We start from the raw sequence: 16,200 nt of genomic DNA on the forward strand, positions 1-16,200 counted from the left end.
AAACATTGCCAGAATTGAAGAAAATTATGTGTGGCAAGTGAAGTCTTGACATAGGAATTTCAAAATCTATACAGACGAAGATGCACACTTTCCAGACTGTTTGGAGTAATGAGACTACATTTCAGTTAAATGGTCCAATTAACAGTCACAAACAAATGTAGTGGGAAGCCGAAAATCCACATTTTGTAGAGGAGTATCTTGATAATTTACCAGAAGTTACAGTATGGTGCAGCTTATCATCGAAAGGATTAATTGGATCATTCTTCTGATTGGCCTTATTTACTTCAACTTGCTGTGCATTTTATCATACTAACATTCAAGAGAGCTTTGAAGATATGAAGTTTTATCTCCTGCAAGAAGAGGAAGCCTTAGAACAGTAAAGTAAGGGTCTATATTGATGTGATTTTAACAAGCAGATGGGTTAGATGAAGAGGTTCTTTAGAATAAATTCATTGGTCCTCACGCCACTAGTTCTTTTATTTCTTTTTTGCTATGGGGATAATTAAAAGAAGTTTGTAGTACAAAAGTGGTAACAGTGGATAAATTGAGGGTAAACATTGAACAAGAGTGTGTACAAATATTGAATGAAATATTTTTCATGTTTGTAACTCCCTTCAGTCATGTTATCAGCTGTGCCTCAATCTGGACGGTCATCAGTTTGAAAACAGGTGTTCATGAAGAAACTAAATTCTGCTTGTAGTCTCTGTTAAATTTTGAAAATGAAATGTATTTTAATAAACACTATCCTTATAAGTATTCAATGAGTATATACATTTTTGGGACACCAGGTACATATATATATATTGCATATTTGTGTATATATGTATAAGTATGTGTGTAGATATATATATGTATACTTGCATATTTCTGTATATGTGTGTGTGTGTGTATATAGATATGTATGTATTTATATGTATGTATATGTATATGTGTGTATGTATTTATATATATATATATATATATATATATATGTATGTGTATATATATATGTGATATATATATACAGATATGTATATATATATGTACATATATATGTATTCGTATATATATATATATACATAAACATATATATGTATTTGTAAATATATATATATATATACACACACATATAGTTGTGTGTGTATGCATATATATATATATACATAGGCATGTATTTATATATATATATATTCACATGAATATATAAGTACAGATATATACATGCATGTATGTATGTATGTATGTATGTATGTATGTATGTATGTATGTATGTATGTATGTATGTATGTATGTATGCATGTATGTATATGATGATATATGAGTACAAATATATAAATCTATTTGTCAATGATATGAGGGGTTTTCATTAACGATTTCCTCTGACCCACTTCTGTTTATTGCAGAAAATAGAACTTGCACAGGCATAATTATACATGTCTTTATATGTTGCATTGTAAACTGCAGCTTTCCACTAGAATTCGTTTGTCATTTATGGCTGTTGAAGTGGACTAAGGTGTTATAATGGAGGCAGTTGAATGCAGATCAGTGATCAGGTTCTTATACTTGAAACGTCCTGCACCAACAGAGACTTTTGATGAAAAAAGTTTATCATGATAATGCACCATCATACGACGTAGTCAAGCACTGGCATCGACAGTTGAAATGTGGTCAGACATCAGTGGAAACTGCTCCTATTTCTGGACAACCATGTTCTGCCTTTGATGACAACACCAACCATAAAGTTGAAGCCATCATTTTGGAGGATTGCTGCATAAGTGTTTGGCAACTAGCCCAAAAAGTGAAGATAAGTGTAGGGTCATTGGAAAAAATCACTCATGACCATTTGTACATGCAGAAGTTGTCTGCATGATGGATTCCCCGTATGCTCACACCTTTTCAGAAGCAGGAATGAATCAATTGCTCCCAGGCTCTTTTGGCAATGTGCCAAGAAAACAAGGAGGACTTTTTTGGCAGACTTATCACACAGGATGAAACATGGGTCGTCCATCGTCGTCCATCACTATGATCCTAAAACTAAAGTCCAGTCAAAGCAATGGAATCATGATAACTCACACCTCCAAAGAAAGCTCGTGTCCAACCCTCAGCAGGCAAGGTGATGCTCACAGTCTTTTGGGACCTGCATGAAGTAGTGATGATGGATTTTCTGGCAAAGGGCACCACATATTATGCTTCTCTGCTGAGATGCCATCAAAGCAGATAGGCATGGCATGCTGACCAAAGGACTCCACCTCCTCCAATACAATGCCCCGGTTCCCAATGTGCATGTTGCTCAGAAGAAAGCATACTCCTGTAGATATGGAATCTTTCCTCATCCCCCTTACTCTCCCAACCTTCCACCATTTGACTTCCACCTCTTTCCAACCATGAACTTTTTTGAAGGGGAAGTACGTTTCAGATTATGATAAACTTATTTCTGAGGTAAAGCCTTGGCACCAAACATAACCTACTGACTTCTATAGATGAGTCTTCACAGCTGCATAAAATGATGGGAAAAGTGTGTCACCATTGATGGTGGCTATGTAGAGAAGGACTAATAATTATGCCAAGTTTTGTTTATCCCAGTCCTTGGGAAGTGGGTAAGGGGAAATCTTTAATGAGTACCCCTCGAACATTGACTTCTAACAAGCATTACAGGACTTTCTGCAATGCCGTAACATGTAGCCTGCATTTTTGTTGCAGTGATGTCCTTTGGCCCATGCTGCACATAACTGATTATCATCTTCACAACCTATAGAAAAAAAGAAATAATATTAATATTAGTAATTTCTTTAACATAATATAGATGGATGACAAGAACAAAATACAAAAATGGGGGTGGGTTGCAGATTTGTATATGTGAATACAGATATGAATGAAAAGAGAAATGAAGAAAAACGCGTTCCAAAGGAGAAATGATACCTGGTGTCAATCAGGGAAATCTGCATGTTGTAAATATTCCTTAGAGCCAACAGAAAATGCTTTCTTGTATCTGTGTTCTCTAGCCTACTTGTTTATGCTCACAGCGATCCTACTCTTTCATGCTATTCCCACTGCCAATGTCCACTCTTTAGCAAATATGCTGAAAGGAGCATTTCCCTATCTATTTGCTCCAAATGTAATGAATGAGGAGATATTGCAAGGATAATTTACAAAAGCACTCAGAGTTTGAAGCAGGGTTGGTTATAGATAAAAACAGGCATGGAAACCTAGTAGATGGACAACCATCAAAAGCATGTCAAGGTACCTCATAGATCCAGGATTACTTTCACTATTAAGTGTGTCACCTCCAAGAAGTGCTTTCTAGTTTGTTGGCAGGTGCTAAAATTAGGCCCATTTACAAAGGCTATACTTTGCAACCATCATTGAACAAATTCACTGAAGGACATCTTTTCCTCCACCACCATCTTTTTCTTCAAGTGAAACTTGAAAAAGTCAGTGAGGCTTTGTTCAAAGAGGAAAATATCTTGTTTTTAGTATTTTATTTTTTAAGGAAGCGGAAAATAGTGGGAGGAGAAATTGTAAGGTGCTAGTTGATAGACTAACCTAGAAGGCATTTAATAGAATATAAGCAAATACAAGTATCCTTAGCCTTACCTCCACAAGTTTTACATGACTTCCGGCAATGAACCAACATATAACGAGCATTTGTAGTACACATATCGTGCTTTGCCCATTCTTCACATCCAGCATCATTGTCTTGACAAGAACCTAGAAAAAAGAAAGGAATATATTTACAGATTCCTTTAAAAAATGGACTTGAATCGTTGAGGCAGAATTATTTCAGTATATATATAAAATGTGGTAGTTCAATGATCTCTGCTTCATTTATATATGTGTGTGAGTATTTACCAAGGAAATGCTGACAGTAACTTCAAAGTTTCAGCTTACTATCGTCTTACTACAAAGAAAGGAATGTTCTCAAGAAAATTTAGCAAACACCAGAACGTAAGCGAGTAAAACAAATGAAAAGATACAAAATATAGATTAATCACAAACCAAATTTCGTTGTTAACCCTTACGTAATCATTTACGTAATTGTCCGCAACTCATCAGTGTGATCGTCTTTGCAAATATATTTTGCAGAACTATACACGAGACGTCCGCATGAGATTGAATATGTATACAGTTCTACCAATTACAATTTGGGTCACATTTCAAAAGTCTTCGTTTTGGCGCGCCAAACTACCGGAAATAATTCTGCAGAAAATAATTCTTTGCAGTGAATTTTGTCGGTTAGAGAACATAGTTATTTACAGTTCTGGAAATTATATTTGCAAAGACGATCACATTGATGAGTTGCGGGCAATTACGTAAATGATTACGTAAGCGATAACAACGAAACCTGGTTTGTGATTAATTTATATTTCGTACATTTTCATTTGTCTTGTTCGCTTACGTTCTGGCATTTGCTCAGTTTTCTTGAGAACATTCCTTTATTACAGGTAAGACGATTGCGGACTTTCTTCTAGCATAATGTATGTCCACTTACAGATCATCCCTCTTATATATATGTTATATAATTTTTTTGAAACTTTTTCAGTATGCTAGACCGCTGTTTTTAAATTCATATTAATCAAATTAATATTCAAATTTTCACAATTATTATTTTAAAATACATAAACACATATATTCATACGTATATACATATAAACATATATGTACGTATATATATATATATATATACATACATATATATATATATATGTATGTACATATATATGTATATAATACATATATATGTATATATATATATATATACATACTAATATATGTATAATATATGCACATATATATATACATATATAGAAACATATATAATACATATGTATATATATGCATATATATGTATATATAAATGCATATATATAACATATATATTATATACATATATATACATATATGTATACATATATATATATATATATATATATATATCTTATATATATATATACAATATATATCATATATATATATACATATTAAATATACATATATATGCATATAATATATCTATATATATATGTATATAAATATGTATATATATATACATATATATATACATATATATTTACATATATGTATATACATACATATTTATACATACATATATATACATACATATATATGCATAGATTTATATACATATATATATATATATATGTGTGTGTGTGTGCAGTGGCTGTACAAACTGCAGAAATCGAACAACAGTCTTTTCTGTACATGACCCAGAAGATAGTACAGGAGCTGACGTGGACACAGGATGCAAACTCAAAGCCGCGCATTCCAGTGCACAAGATCGCACCAGGTGACTGGTCCCGGATGTCCACCACTAACATCTATCCCGATATCGCACCCATACTCCTACTGAATAGGAGGGGTCTGCTACAGAGGTAAGATTCTCAGCAACAGAGGTAACATTCTCTTTCTAAAAGAGCTTGCTGCATGCAATCAAGCAATATGCATGGCACTCACGGAAACGCATCTAGCTCATGATGTAACAGATGGGAAAGTACACATATCAAGGTATGCTGTACTTCGTACAGACTGAAGAGAAAGAAGCCACGATGGAGTTGCTATGTATATCTGTGAAGACGGCACACCTTGTATTATTGTCACATTCAAACTGAGTTTGTGACACCTTAATAATACACATAAAGCAAACTGATATAGCTATATGCACGATATATTAGACATGTCTGTTATATATACATTATATTATATTATATATATATATATATATATATATATATAATATAAACATACATATACATATATATATATACATACATATACATATATATATATATACATACATAGAAGGACTTGTCCCAAACTTTGGCATCGAGAGTTACACAAATGCCAGAACTGGGCACCACTGCATAATGCCAAGGACTCCAAATTTGCCATCAAGATGTAAGACAAGATACTGTGATAGCTTGGGCTTCCGAGGCTCACAACTCTTCAATATCCTCCCAAAGAACCTAAGAGACCTGCATCGGGTGGATGCAGATGTCTTTAAAATGAAACTGGCTCTCTCATCTTGTCAGGTGTCCCAGATGAACCAACTTCACGGCAGGAGGTGCAGATGAGGGCAGCTGCATCGAACTCTCTCATGCACCAGATGGCATTTGCTAAAAAGCATTCGTGAAGTAAAATCATGTAGCAACACCAAATGGCGGTGCCCCAGCATGGCCACAGCTTGTGAGCTGAAACTAAATAAAATTAAAATATAATAAATAAATAAATATATATATATATATACATTATAACATATATATAATATACATATATAGATATAATATACATATAATATATGATATACATATATATATATTATATACATATATAATTATATACACATATATATATATATTACATATATATATATGAATATATATATACATATATATATAATATACATATATTATATATATATATGATTTATATATATAACATATATATATATATTCTATACCTATATATTATATATATATGTTTTATATATATATATTGTATATATATATATTATATATATATTTATTATATATATTATATTATATATATATATTATATGCATATATATATACATTATATATTATAAATATTTATATTATATACATTATATATATATTATATATATTATTATATATTAATATATATATTATATATATTTTATATATAATATATATATATATATATTATATATATATAATATATATAATAATATATAATATATATTATATGTATTTATATATTATATATATCATATATTTATTATATATATTATAGTACTTATATATGTAATATATATATATACATTATATATATAATATATATATACATTATATATATAATATATATATATACATCATATATATATAATTATATATGTAATATATATATATATACATTATTATAAGAATATATATACATATATATATAATTATATATACTTGATATATATAATATATATATATTACATATTATATATATATATATACATATATATATCAATATATATTATATACAATATATATATATACATTATATATGTAATATATATATACATTATATATATATATATATACATTATATATATATATATATATTATATATATATATAATATATATATAGGTGAGAAAGTTGGTGTGTGAAAGCACGTGGTTGAATATATAGAAAATTGTAAAAAGTGAAAAAACAAACCTTCTGTAGTTTTTTCACTTTTTACTATTTTCTATATATATATATATATATAAATTGGACGCTGCCCAGCTGACCCTACTATACTCTGCAGTCGAGAAAATCAAAACGAAACAATGCACATGTGCGAAATTAAAATTCACCCATTCCACACTGTATATAATACGTACACATTTGTAAATGCAAAATATATAAACGACTTACAGAAATTGGTAGGTAAATATTAATATTACTTACTGCTTGTGGTAGTAGTTCTTCCTGAATCACTACAGAAACCACATGATTTACGACAATGTCTAGCCATCCAATCAGGATTAATGTTACAATGGTTATTGTCACGCCACATTTTACAATCTTCTACGTTAGTGTGGGTATCATAGCAATTGTCTGAAACAAGTAGAATTTATTTTAAAAAGTGTTATTTTTACATTCAAATCTAATCGACTGGTCCCCTCCCCAAAAATTTCGGGCCTTGTGTCTAGAGTAGAAAAGTTTATTCTTCAGTTGTGCTTGAGCAACCCAGTGATAAAAAGCAATCCAACGCCCTCCATCTCATTTAGTATTCTTTTCATTAATTCTAATTTCTCAATGCTTCAGAATGACTGATATAATTTAATTAATTTACACAATAACCTTTATAATGAAAATTGTTGCATAAATTACGTGAAATGTATAATTTAGTTCTATATCTGGTTTCATTTTATAACATCTGTATTTATATACACAAACACATGAACACGTACATGAGAAAATACCAATACTCGAGAAACTAGTTAGGGGACATAAATATAGCTAGAGAAATATAAGAAATAATCAATTTATAGTTTGCTATATAGAATATAAGAACATTTTCTGGATAATTTCATAAATGAATCAATGCACCAGATTATAACAAACAGCAGAGTTAATTGCTTAATAATTAGGATAAAAAATGATTTTAAAAGACGAGAATTTTTATCTTACAGGGATTGCTTTTTGTAGTTGGTGATGTCGTTGGTTCAACATAGACTGTGGTTTTCTTATCATGTTCAATTTCACCTTCACTACAAAGTTTGCAAGACTTTCTGCAGTTTTTCCTCATGAATTCTTTGTTAGATTCACATTGGTCACCTTGTGCCTTCAAGTCGCAAATATTATCTTTGTATAAGTTCACACAACCTTCTATAAATAAGGAAAGAAAAAGAAAAGATAAACATAGTTTATAAACATAGAAATTGCATGTTCCGTTTAAATATATTCCTTTATTATGATACAAGTAAATTCTTTTCTAGAAATTAGGATACTTATTCCAAATCCATTCTAAAAATCTACTCACAAGCCTTAGGTTAACCAAGGGCTATGAAAGCTTTGTGAGTGAATTTGGAAGACAAAAACTGAAGGAAGGAAGAATGTATGTATGTATGTATGTATGTATGTATGTATGTATGTATGTATGTATGTATGTATGTATATTGTATGTATATATATATATATATTATGTGTGTGTATGTATATGATATGTATATATATATATATATATATATATATATATATATATATATGTATGTATGATGTATGTATGCATTGTGTGTGTGATTATTCAGTTTTATTTCAAGATTTCTTGCCAATGGAGAAAGAGTCGGTTTCTAACTTAGATCCAAGGCTCCTTCATTGGAAATTCAATATCAACAACAGGGTACTTTTGTATGTATGTACATATGTATGTATGTATATGTACAGATTTGTATGTTTTGTTTTATGTATGTATTTTCATGCATATAGTTGCATTTCTAGACATGCTCATATATATTTAAATGATAAACGTCGGGAAAGTTTTACTGATTTTTAAAGTTCTAGTGATGGATTGGATCTGTAGTCTCCGAATTAGCTTTCACCTTTCTGGTTTTGAGAAGCCTACTTTCTCAAGATTGGTATTTAGGCAGTTTATTACATATTCCAGAGTCCCAATAATTACAGGTATAAATTTGAACTTGTCATCTGGACAGAGTAACAGCAGATTTCTCATTAGTTCAGTGTACTTCAGATTTACGTTAACATCCGCTGGGCAGCTAATTCCCACAACTATACACAGTTTCCCTTCTCTATCCCAAATCATTATATCAGGTCTGTTGTGCTTACATTTTATTGAGGTTTTCATTGGGACATTCCATGAGTACTCCTTTTTATTATGAGTGGCTATGGCTTCTACCATACTGTGGGTTCTTATTTCTTTGTCCTTGTGGTTATCCTTCCAACGGATTTCATTATAGTGTCCTAGCAACAACAGCATGTCTCATCAGTAGATAATACCATGATGACATTTTCGGATACCTACTTACGAAGTGGGTGATATCTTCGGTGTTAACTCCACAAAGTCTGCATTGGTTGTCACATTTTACTGCTTTTCCTGCATCTCTGACCCTTTGGTGCATCAGATATTTGGTTGATATTTCCTGTTCCTGGATTGCAAACGCATACTCTTCAAAATGGGAGGTAGTAATCCGGCTTTTGGTTCATGATAGACTGCTTTGATGATCAATGTTACCATCATCTTGGATCTTTCTACTAACATATCCATGCATAGTCTTCTGCTCATATATGCTAATCCTTTCATCTGATGATACGTTGCGGTAGAGTCGTGCGACATCTTTGGACATGTAATTAAGGTATCAGACAAAAAAATGTTGCTCAAGGAGCTGCCTTCCAAGTCTTATGATGTTATCAGCCTCATGCTTGCAAACTTGGTCAAGGGAAATACTCCAACACTTGGTAGAGAAAATGTTGCCGAAGGGATATGATACGACATTCAAAGGTATTTTGAATCGGTGTTAAACCTCTGTCTCATATGTATGTATGTATGATGACAAGTTCAGGTTTATACCTGTAATTATTGGGGCCCTGGAATATGTAATAAACTGCCTAAATACCAATGTATGTATGTATGTATGTATGTATGTATGTATGTATGTATGTATGTATGTATGTATGTATTATTGACTGTGTGTGTGATGCATGCATGATTCTAATCGAAGTGATAAAAGAATCTTGAAGACAAATAAAAAAAACCGTCGTCTTAGGAATTGAACATCGTTCCATAAAAGTTCATTTCTAACAAAGAAAAAATTTTACATTTCTTACTTGTTTGGCATTTCTTGCAGGACATTCGGCAGTGTGGTATCATAAATTTAGGGTTTATTGCACACTGATTTGCTTGGGCCCAGGCAGGGCACTTATCTCGATATTGCTCGGAATCTTTGCAGTCATCTATTACAAAAAATTAAGTAAATACTTTATATGGTAGACGTTGACAATATCAATAATAACAAGAGGACTCAGAGAGCGCAAACCTCCGCCAAGGTAACATCAACGTCCTCTCAACGATTAACCGGAGATGATTTTTAAAATAAGAATATCTGAAATAAATTCGACTGCTCTCACAAGCGAGAATAAAAATGAACCTGACCGCTCTTAAAAATTAAGTAAAAAAAAAAACGGAAAAATAATCCAGAATCCTTGCCCGGAACTGGATCAATCCCGAAATCTAATCAGTTCGTGCCAGTCACGATGCCAAACATCCCTGAAAGTTTCATTCGAATCCATCCAGTTGTTCTTGAGATATCTTGTCCACGGACAAACAAACAAACAAACAAGACTGAAAACAATACCTCCGCCTTAGCGAAGGCGGAGGTAATAATCATTTCTGCTATAGACACAAGGTTTGAAATTGGGGTAGATGGATAGCCGATTACAGCGACACTAGTGCTCGACTGATACTTTCTTTTATCGACCCCGAAGAGATGAAAGGCATAGTCGACCTCAGTAGAATTTGAACTTAGGGCGTAAAACCGGAAAAAATACCACTAAGCCATTTTCTCCCGCATGGCATGCTAACGATTCTGCCAGCTTGCTGTCTCAATAATAATAATAATAATAATAATAATAATTATTATTATTATTATTATTATTATTATTATTATTATTATTATCATTATTATTATTATTATTATTATTATTATTATTATTAATATTATTATTATTATTATTATATTAATATTATTATATTATTATTATTATTATTATTATTATTATTATTAATTTTGTACAAAACTAGGGATTTTGAAGTAATAGGTTTAGTCGATTACGTCGACCCAATACTAGAATTGCATAATATATCATAGTTGCCGAATATCTAAAACAGTCTGATCTGGTCACAGAATAATTCATTATAACTTACCATATTCCTCATCTGTACCGCCGCCACCGGTAACTTTGTCACATGTTCTACAAGAATGACCACAATATTGCTCCATCCATACGTTGTTTAACTGGCATTCACCTTCCAAGGCCCACTGGCCACATTTTTCGTCATTTAGGTACGTATTTTTACAGCTAGCTATGAAAAAAAAGAATTTCAGAGTTTAAGGAAAAAATACGTCCAGTTATTTTCAAGACAAAATCAAAAAGTTTCTTTCCTAGAACTTATTGGATTAAAGTTAACATCCATGATTCTCTCCCCACCTCTCTCTCATATATATATATATATATATATATATATATATATATATATATATATATACTAGCAAACGCACCCCTCCTTTGGACGGCGTAATTTATTATAATAGCGCACTTCTTTGGACGGTTTAAACCGTATTAGCCGACAGCGTGAAGTCGTTTCAAGTTGATAAACGTAAAATGTATAATTACAAATTTTGTTAGCAGTTTATCATATGGTATTAAGCAACCTAGGTAATGAATAATGTTTTTTTAACACAAATTGGCAGTTTGGCAGTTTAAACACAAATTTGGCAATAAAAGAAAGTCATGAAATGAAATCATAATTGCAGTAGGCATTATGGATCCTATATCTTACCTGAAGCGTTTTGTAGTATGTACTTATAGTACTTTTAATGTTTGACACTACTGCATTGAAGCTTTTTTCAATGCAAGTTATGTATGATAGACAAAGGCGAGCATTTATAGCAAACACACAAATAGGATAATGACATATACAAAAATAAAGGTCAGAGCACGCTTATGAACGAACAGCGTGCGTGAAGTAAGAAGGGTCATTGAAGGTAATGTACTGTTAACCGCAATCACAGAAATGAAGCAAATATCAATGAAATGCTTGTAGGAAGTCTGCTTGCTAACGGCTACCGTTTGACGTAAATGCGAAGATTGCAGTAGAGGAGTAACTACTTTAGGGTTGCTTTGTAGAAGACATTTTTGAGCGTAGATGAATAGGTTGTTTGGATGGCCAACTCTGGAACAACCGACGTAGAACTGTCTATGTGAAAAGCACGGTGTTCGAAGGTCCACTCCGACAACTTTCAGCGATTGAGCTTGTGCTTTGTTTATTGTTATGGCAAAGCTGAGCTTGAGAAGGAACTGAGGTCTCCGCATACGGTAGGGGAAGTTTGTTGGTGTTTGTGGAATTTTCGGAATAAAAACAGTATCGTTTTTTCCGTGTCCCATGATAATTTGGGCTTCAATGACGTGGTCCATTGTTTGTTTGATCACAAGGCGAGTTCTATTGAATAGTGTGGGTGTGTTTAGACTGCGTAAGAGGATGACGGAGCAACCAACTTTTAAGTGATTTTCATGGGGAGTGAGTCTTGGAGGATTTTCATGGGGATTGAGTCCTGGAGGATTTTCATTTGGAAGTTGAGAAATTCTGTTGGAAACTGTGTAACCTGATCGAGGTCGGTAACGGTGTCAACTGATCTGTAACAACGTTTTTGAGAAGGTAGCTTACTGAGTAAGTCGTAGTTAAGAGTGATGACAGGTGTATTTGTAGCTACAAGAACAGCCCTGTGCTAACGGGCAAATATCGGCAGTTTGCGGTGAATGGGCATTGTAAAAACTGTATAAATGTCGCAACTTTGTATAAGTAAAAACAGAGAATGTATATGATATGGATTAATTTCTGAAGGTATTTAAAAAACAATTTAAAGTTGATTTAAATTGCATGGCTACCTCAAGGAAAACTAATGTGCAAATACTGGCAGTTTGCAGAGAATGAGCATTGTAAAAACTGCAGTAGAAAACGAAGTGAAAGTAACATAACTACGTCAATGTCCCTTAAGGCAACGATAGTTGGTATTTGTTATTTACATATGAGAAGGTAGGGGCGGCATTACTCATTATGTGGAAAAATTTGAAGTCTATGACCATTTCTGGAACATAAGTGATGTATGTTCCCTACGTGAACGAAATTGGATGAAAAATATTGATTTTAGGGGGACCAAGAAAAAGGACTGCACACACACACACACACACACACACACCTTCCGTTTTATCATTTACTAGCAGTAATACCCATCGTTTCTCGGGATGAACGAAAACTGTATAAAAGCTCGTTGGATGGAATGGGCCTGTAAGTCCAGATTTGTATCCCGATGATTCTGCTAGTACACGAGTCACGTCTGAGTAGACTGAACAATTAAATCCTCTACATTGAACAACGGAGATCCTTTATAAGCTACTAAATTGCTCACACACACATACATAGAAAATACATAAACACGGACATGCAGGCACATAAATATGCAAGATACATACAAATGCATACGCATACATACATATATACATATGCATACATACACATGCAAACACACACATACATACGTACATGCATGCATGTATAGGCACACACACACTGATCCACACACATGCGCACAAACAAACAAAAGGGAACGCAGTGTAAATAACGGACAGAGTGAAGACTATTGAAAAGTTGCAAAACGCAACGAAAATTTTAGGAAAATAAAAATAAGAAATAAGTGGAAATTTTATCGGTGAGTGTGTTACATTATAAGGCACAAAAAGAATATGCCTCTCCCCAGACACAACAGAATATGCTTCAGCACACGAACTCATATAAAGAATCTTGCAAACCAAATCCAAAAATGAAATTTAAATTATGATTTTCTAAATGTACAACCCTTTAATTCGGGAAATTAGCACTTTTCAATTCTACTTAAATTTTTATAATTCTTAGTATGAAACAACAGAAGAGAGAGCTTCAATGCAGTCCCTCAAACTTAGAAATATCAACCGAATTATCTTGAATTATCTCTGTCGTTTAAAAAGGGGTTGACACTTTGGGTATTGTTATCCAAGATGTATAAAAATATGTGATGGTGACTGATGAAATGCTCTTGATATATGTCTGCCTTAATCAATTAATCAAGGCGGACATGGAGATTAAACAGCAATGTCTCTCAATACTATGCAATTGGCTAATTTCTAGAAAGTGGAAATAAAAATTCGTTACTTACGTCGTTGCGTATCAGGACACGAACTGCAACTCTTTGCACAATTTTTGTTCATCCATTTAGGATTTGTTAAACAGTCTCCATTCGCAGCCCATGTGTCACATTTTCCATCAAGGTAAACGTTCTTACAAGTTGATGCTACAATAAAGAAAAAGTAGATTTCAACAAAATATATAGACAAAAACATACATACAGAGAGAGATTGAGAGAGAGAGAGAGAGAGGGAGAGAGAGAGAGAGAGAGAGAGAGAGAGAGAGAGAGAGAGAGAGAGAGAGAGAGAGAGAGAGAGAGAGAGAGAGGGGTGGGTTATATATATATATATATATATATAGCTCGAGTAAACCGCATACTGTTCTAGATATCTCCACATATAGCAAATGTGTTGCTGAAAATGCACTTAAATTTCAAAAACTCGTAAATGTTTAAAATACATTTATTTACATATATACCAAACTAGTTTCAACAATATTTTTTGCTTATCAATGGTAAAAGTGTAAAATTAGAAAAACATCGTTATAAGTTTCAATGTTGACAAATCAAAATGTTTCAATGTTGACAAACTGAAATGTTTCAATGTTGTTAAATTAAAATGTTTCAATGTTGTTAAATTGAAATGTTTCAATGTTGATAAATTATCATGTTCAAAACAGGTTTTAAATTAAAACTGTATATTAATTTGTTAGAATGTACAAATATATATATATATAAGAAACAAGTTAAGCAGAATGGTCATTACATTTAATTCCTTTATTAGGGAAAATTTGGCTTACAACAGTTTCCAGTAGTCATTATCGATACATTGTTAATAGGTTTACTCAATTGGTCTATTGATCAATTGAGGTAAATTGAACGACCTAAGAAAATTAATGTTACTTTCGTTAGAGCCATTTCTGTCTTCCAGACACATCTACCAATGACAACAGTAATCGTCTGCTGCTCCTATGCCGCTACAACAATCTCTATAACGCCGACACCCGGCTCTCTCGCAAACTTATCCATCACTTGACCTGACAGAGGCCGGTCAGTTACAGCAGGAAGGCGATCGATCACATCTTCATCTCCTATCGCTGGAGGTCATTGGTCACTAACTGCCGAGTCTACAGAGGAGATAACTCGGCAATACCGAACATCGATTGCTGGCTGCGACTCTCAAGTTGAAGCTGTGAGCAGACCCCGCTACTAACCTGCCTCGCCCTGACTCATCTTCTATCGCCAATTGCTTCAGCGCCCTGGCCAAAGATGAAACCGACAACTGGGAGATCTTTAAATCAAACACTAACTCTTCTGCACGTGATGTCCTAGTAAATTCAAGACCTATTCCCCAGCGGCCCTATATTTCACTGAAGATAATAAACTGCCACCGCAAAAAGAGGGTGGACGGAATGTCTCTGAACTTTGGTTGGTAATCTGTCTAGTGATGACGTTACGCAAAAAAATAAGAACTACTTAAACAGCATCTACGAGTAAATTGTCCGAAAGAAATATAATAGATAACGGTGTAAGTGAGACTGGAACCAGTGATGAATGTGCTGCGATGTGAACGAGCAGCAATGGGACACCGACAACCTCTGACTGCTTACACAAAGAAATTCATACGATCATTATGGAGTGCTGTTATAGGAGTCAATTAACAGATGAAAATAGAGCACATCCAGAAAACAGTTTTATTACTTGCCAAGGAACCTTTGCAAATTTCTCGAGAAAAGGTGGTACATTAACGACAACCTTCAACAACAAGCTGATACATCAGATATAATAATAATA

General features: G+C 32.8%; 1 protein-coding gene across 1 annotated transcript in view; it reads right to left on the minus strand.

Moving 5' to 3' along the window:
- Nucleotides 1–1,317: 1,317 nt before the first annotated feature.
- LOC115217541 (zinc metalloproteinase nas-14) overlaps nucleotides 1,318–16,200 on the minus strand; it is a 53,010-nt gene continuing 38,127 nt past the window's right edge. Inside the window, exons 12-18 of the mRNA XM_029787271.2 lie at nucleotides 14,440–14,574; nucleotides 11,394–11,552; nucleotides 10,298–10,423; nucleotides 8,144–8,341; nucleotides 7,418–7,567; nucleotides 3,574–3,687; nucleotides 1,318–2,728 (exon numbers count right to left, since the gene is read on the minus strand). Of these exons, the coding sequence (XP_029643131.1) occupies nucleotides 2,619–2,728; nucleotides 3,574–3,687; nucleotides 7,418–7,567; nucleotides 8,144–8,341; nucleotides 10,298–10,423; nucleotides 11,394–11,552; nucleotides 14,440–14,574 (992 nt within the window). The 3' untranslated portion in view covers nucleotides 1,318–2,618. The remainder of the gene's footprint in view (nucleotides 2,729–3,573; nucleotides 3,688–7,417; nucleotides 7,568–8,143; nucleotides 8,342–10,297; nucleotides 10,424–11,393; nucleotides 11,553–14,439; nucleotides 14,575–16,200) is intronic.

The sequence above is a fragment of the Octopus sinensis genome, linkage group LG1 (genome assembly GCF_006345805.1).
Source record: "Octopus sinensis linkage group LG1, ASM634580v1, whole genome shotgun sequence".
NCBI classification, from domain to species: domain Eukaryota; kingdom Metazoa; phylum Mollusca; class Cephalopoda; order Octopoda; family Octopodidae; genus Octopus; species Octopus sinensis.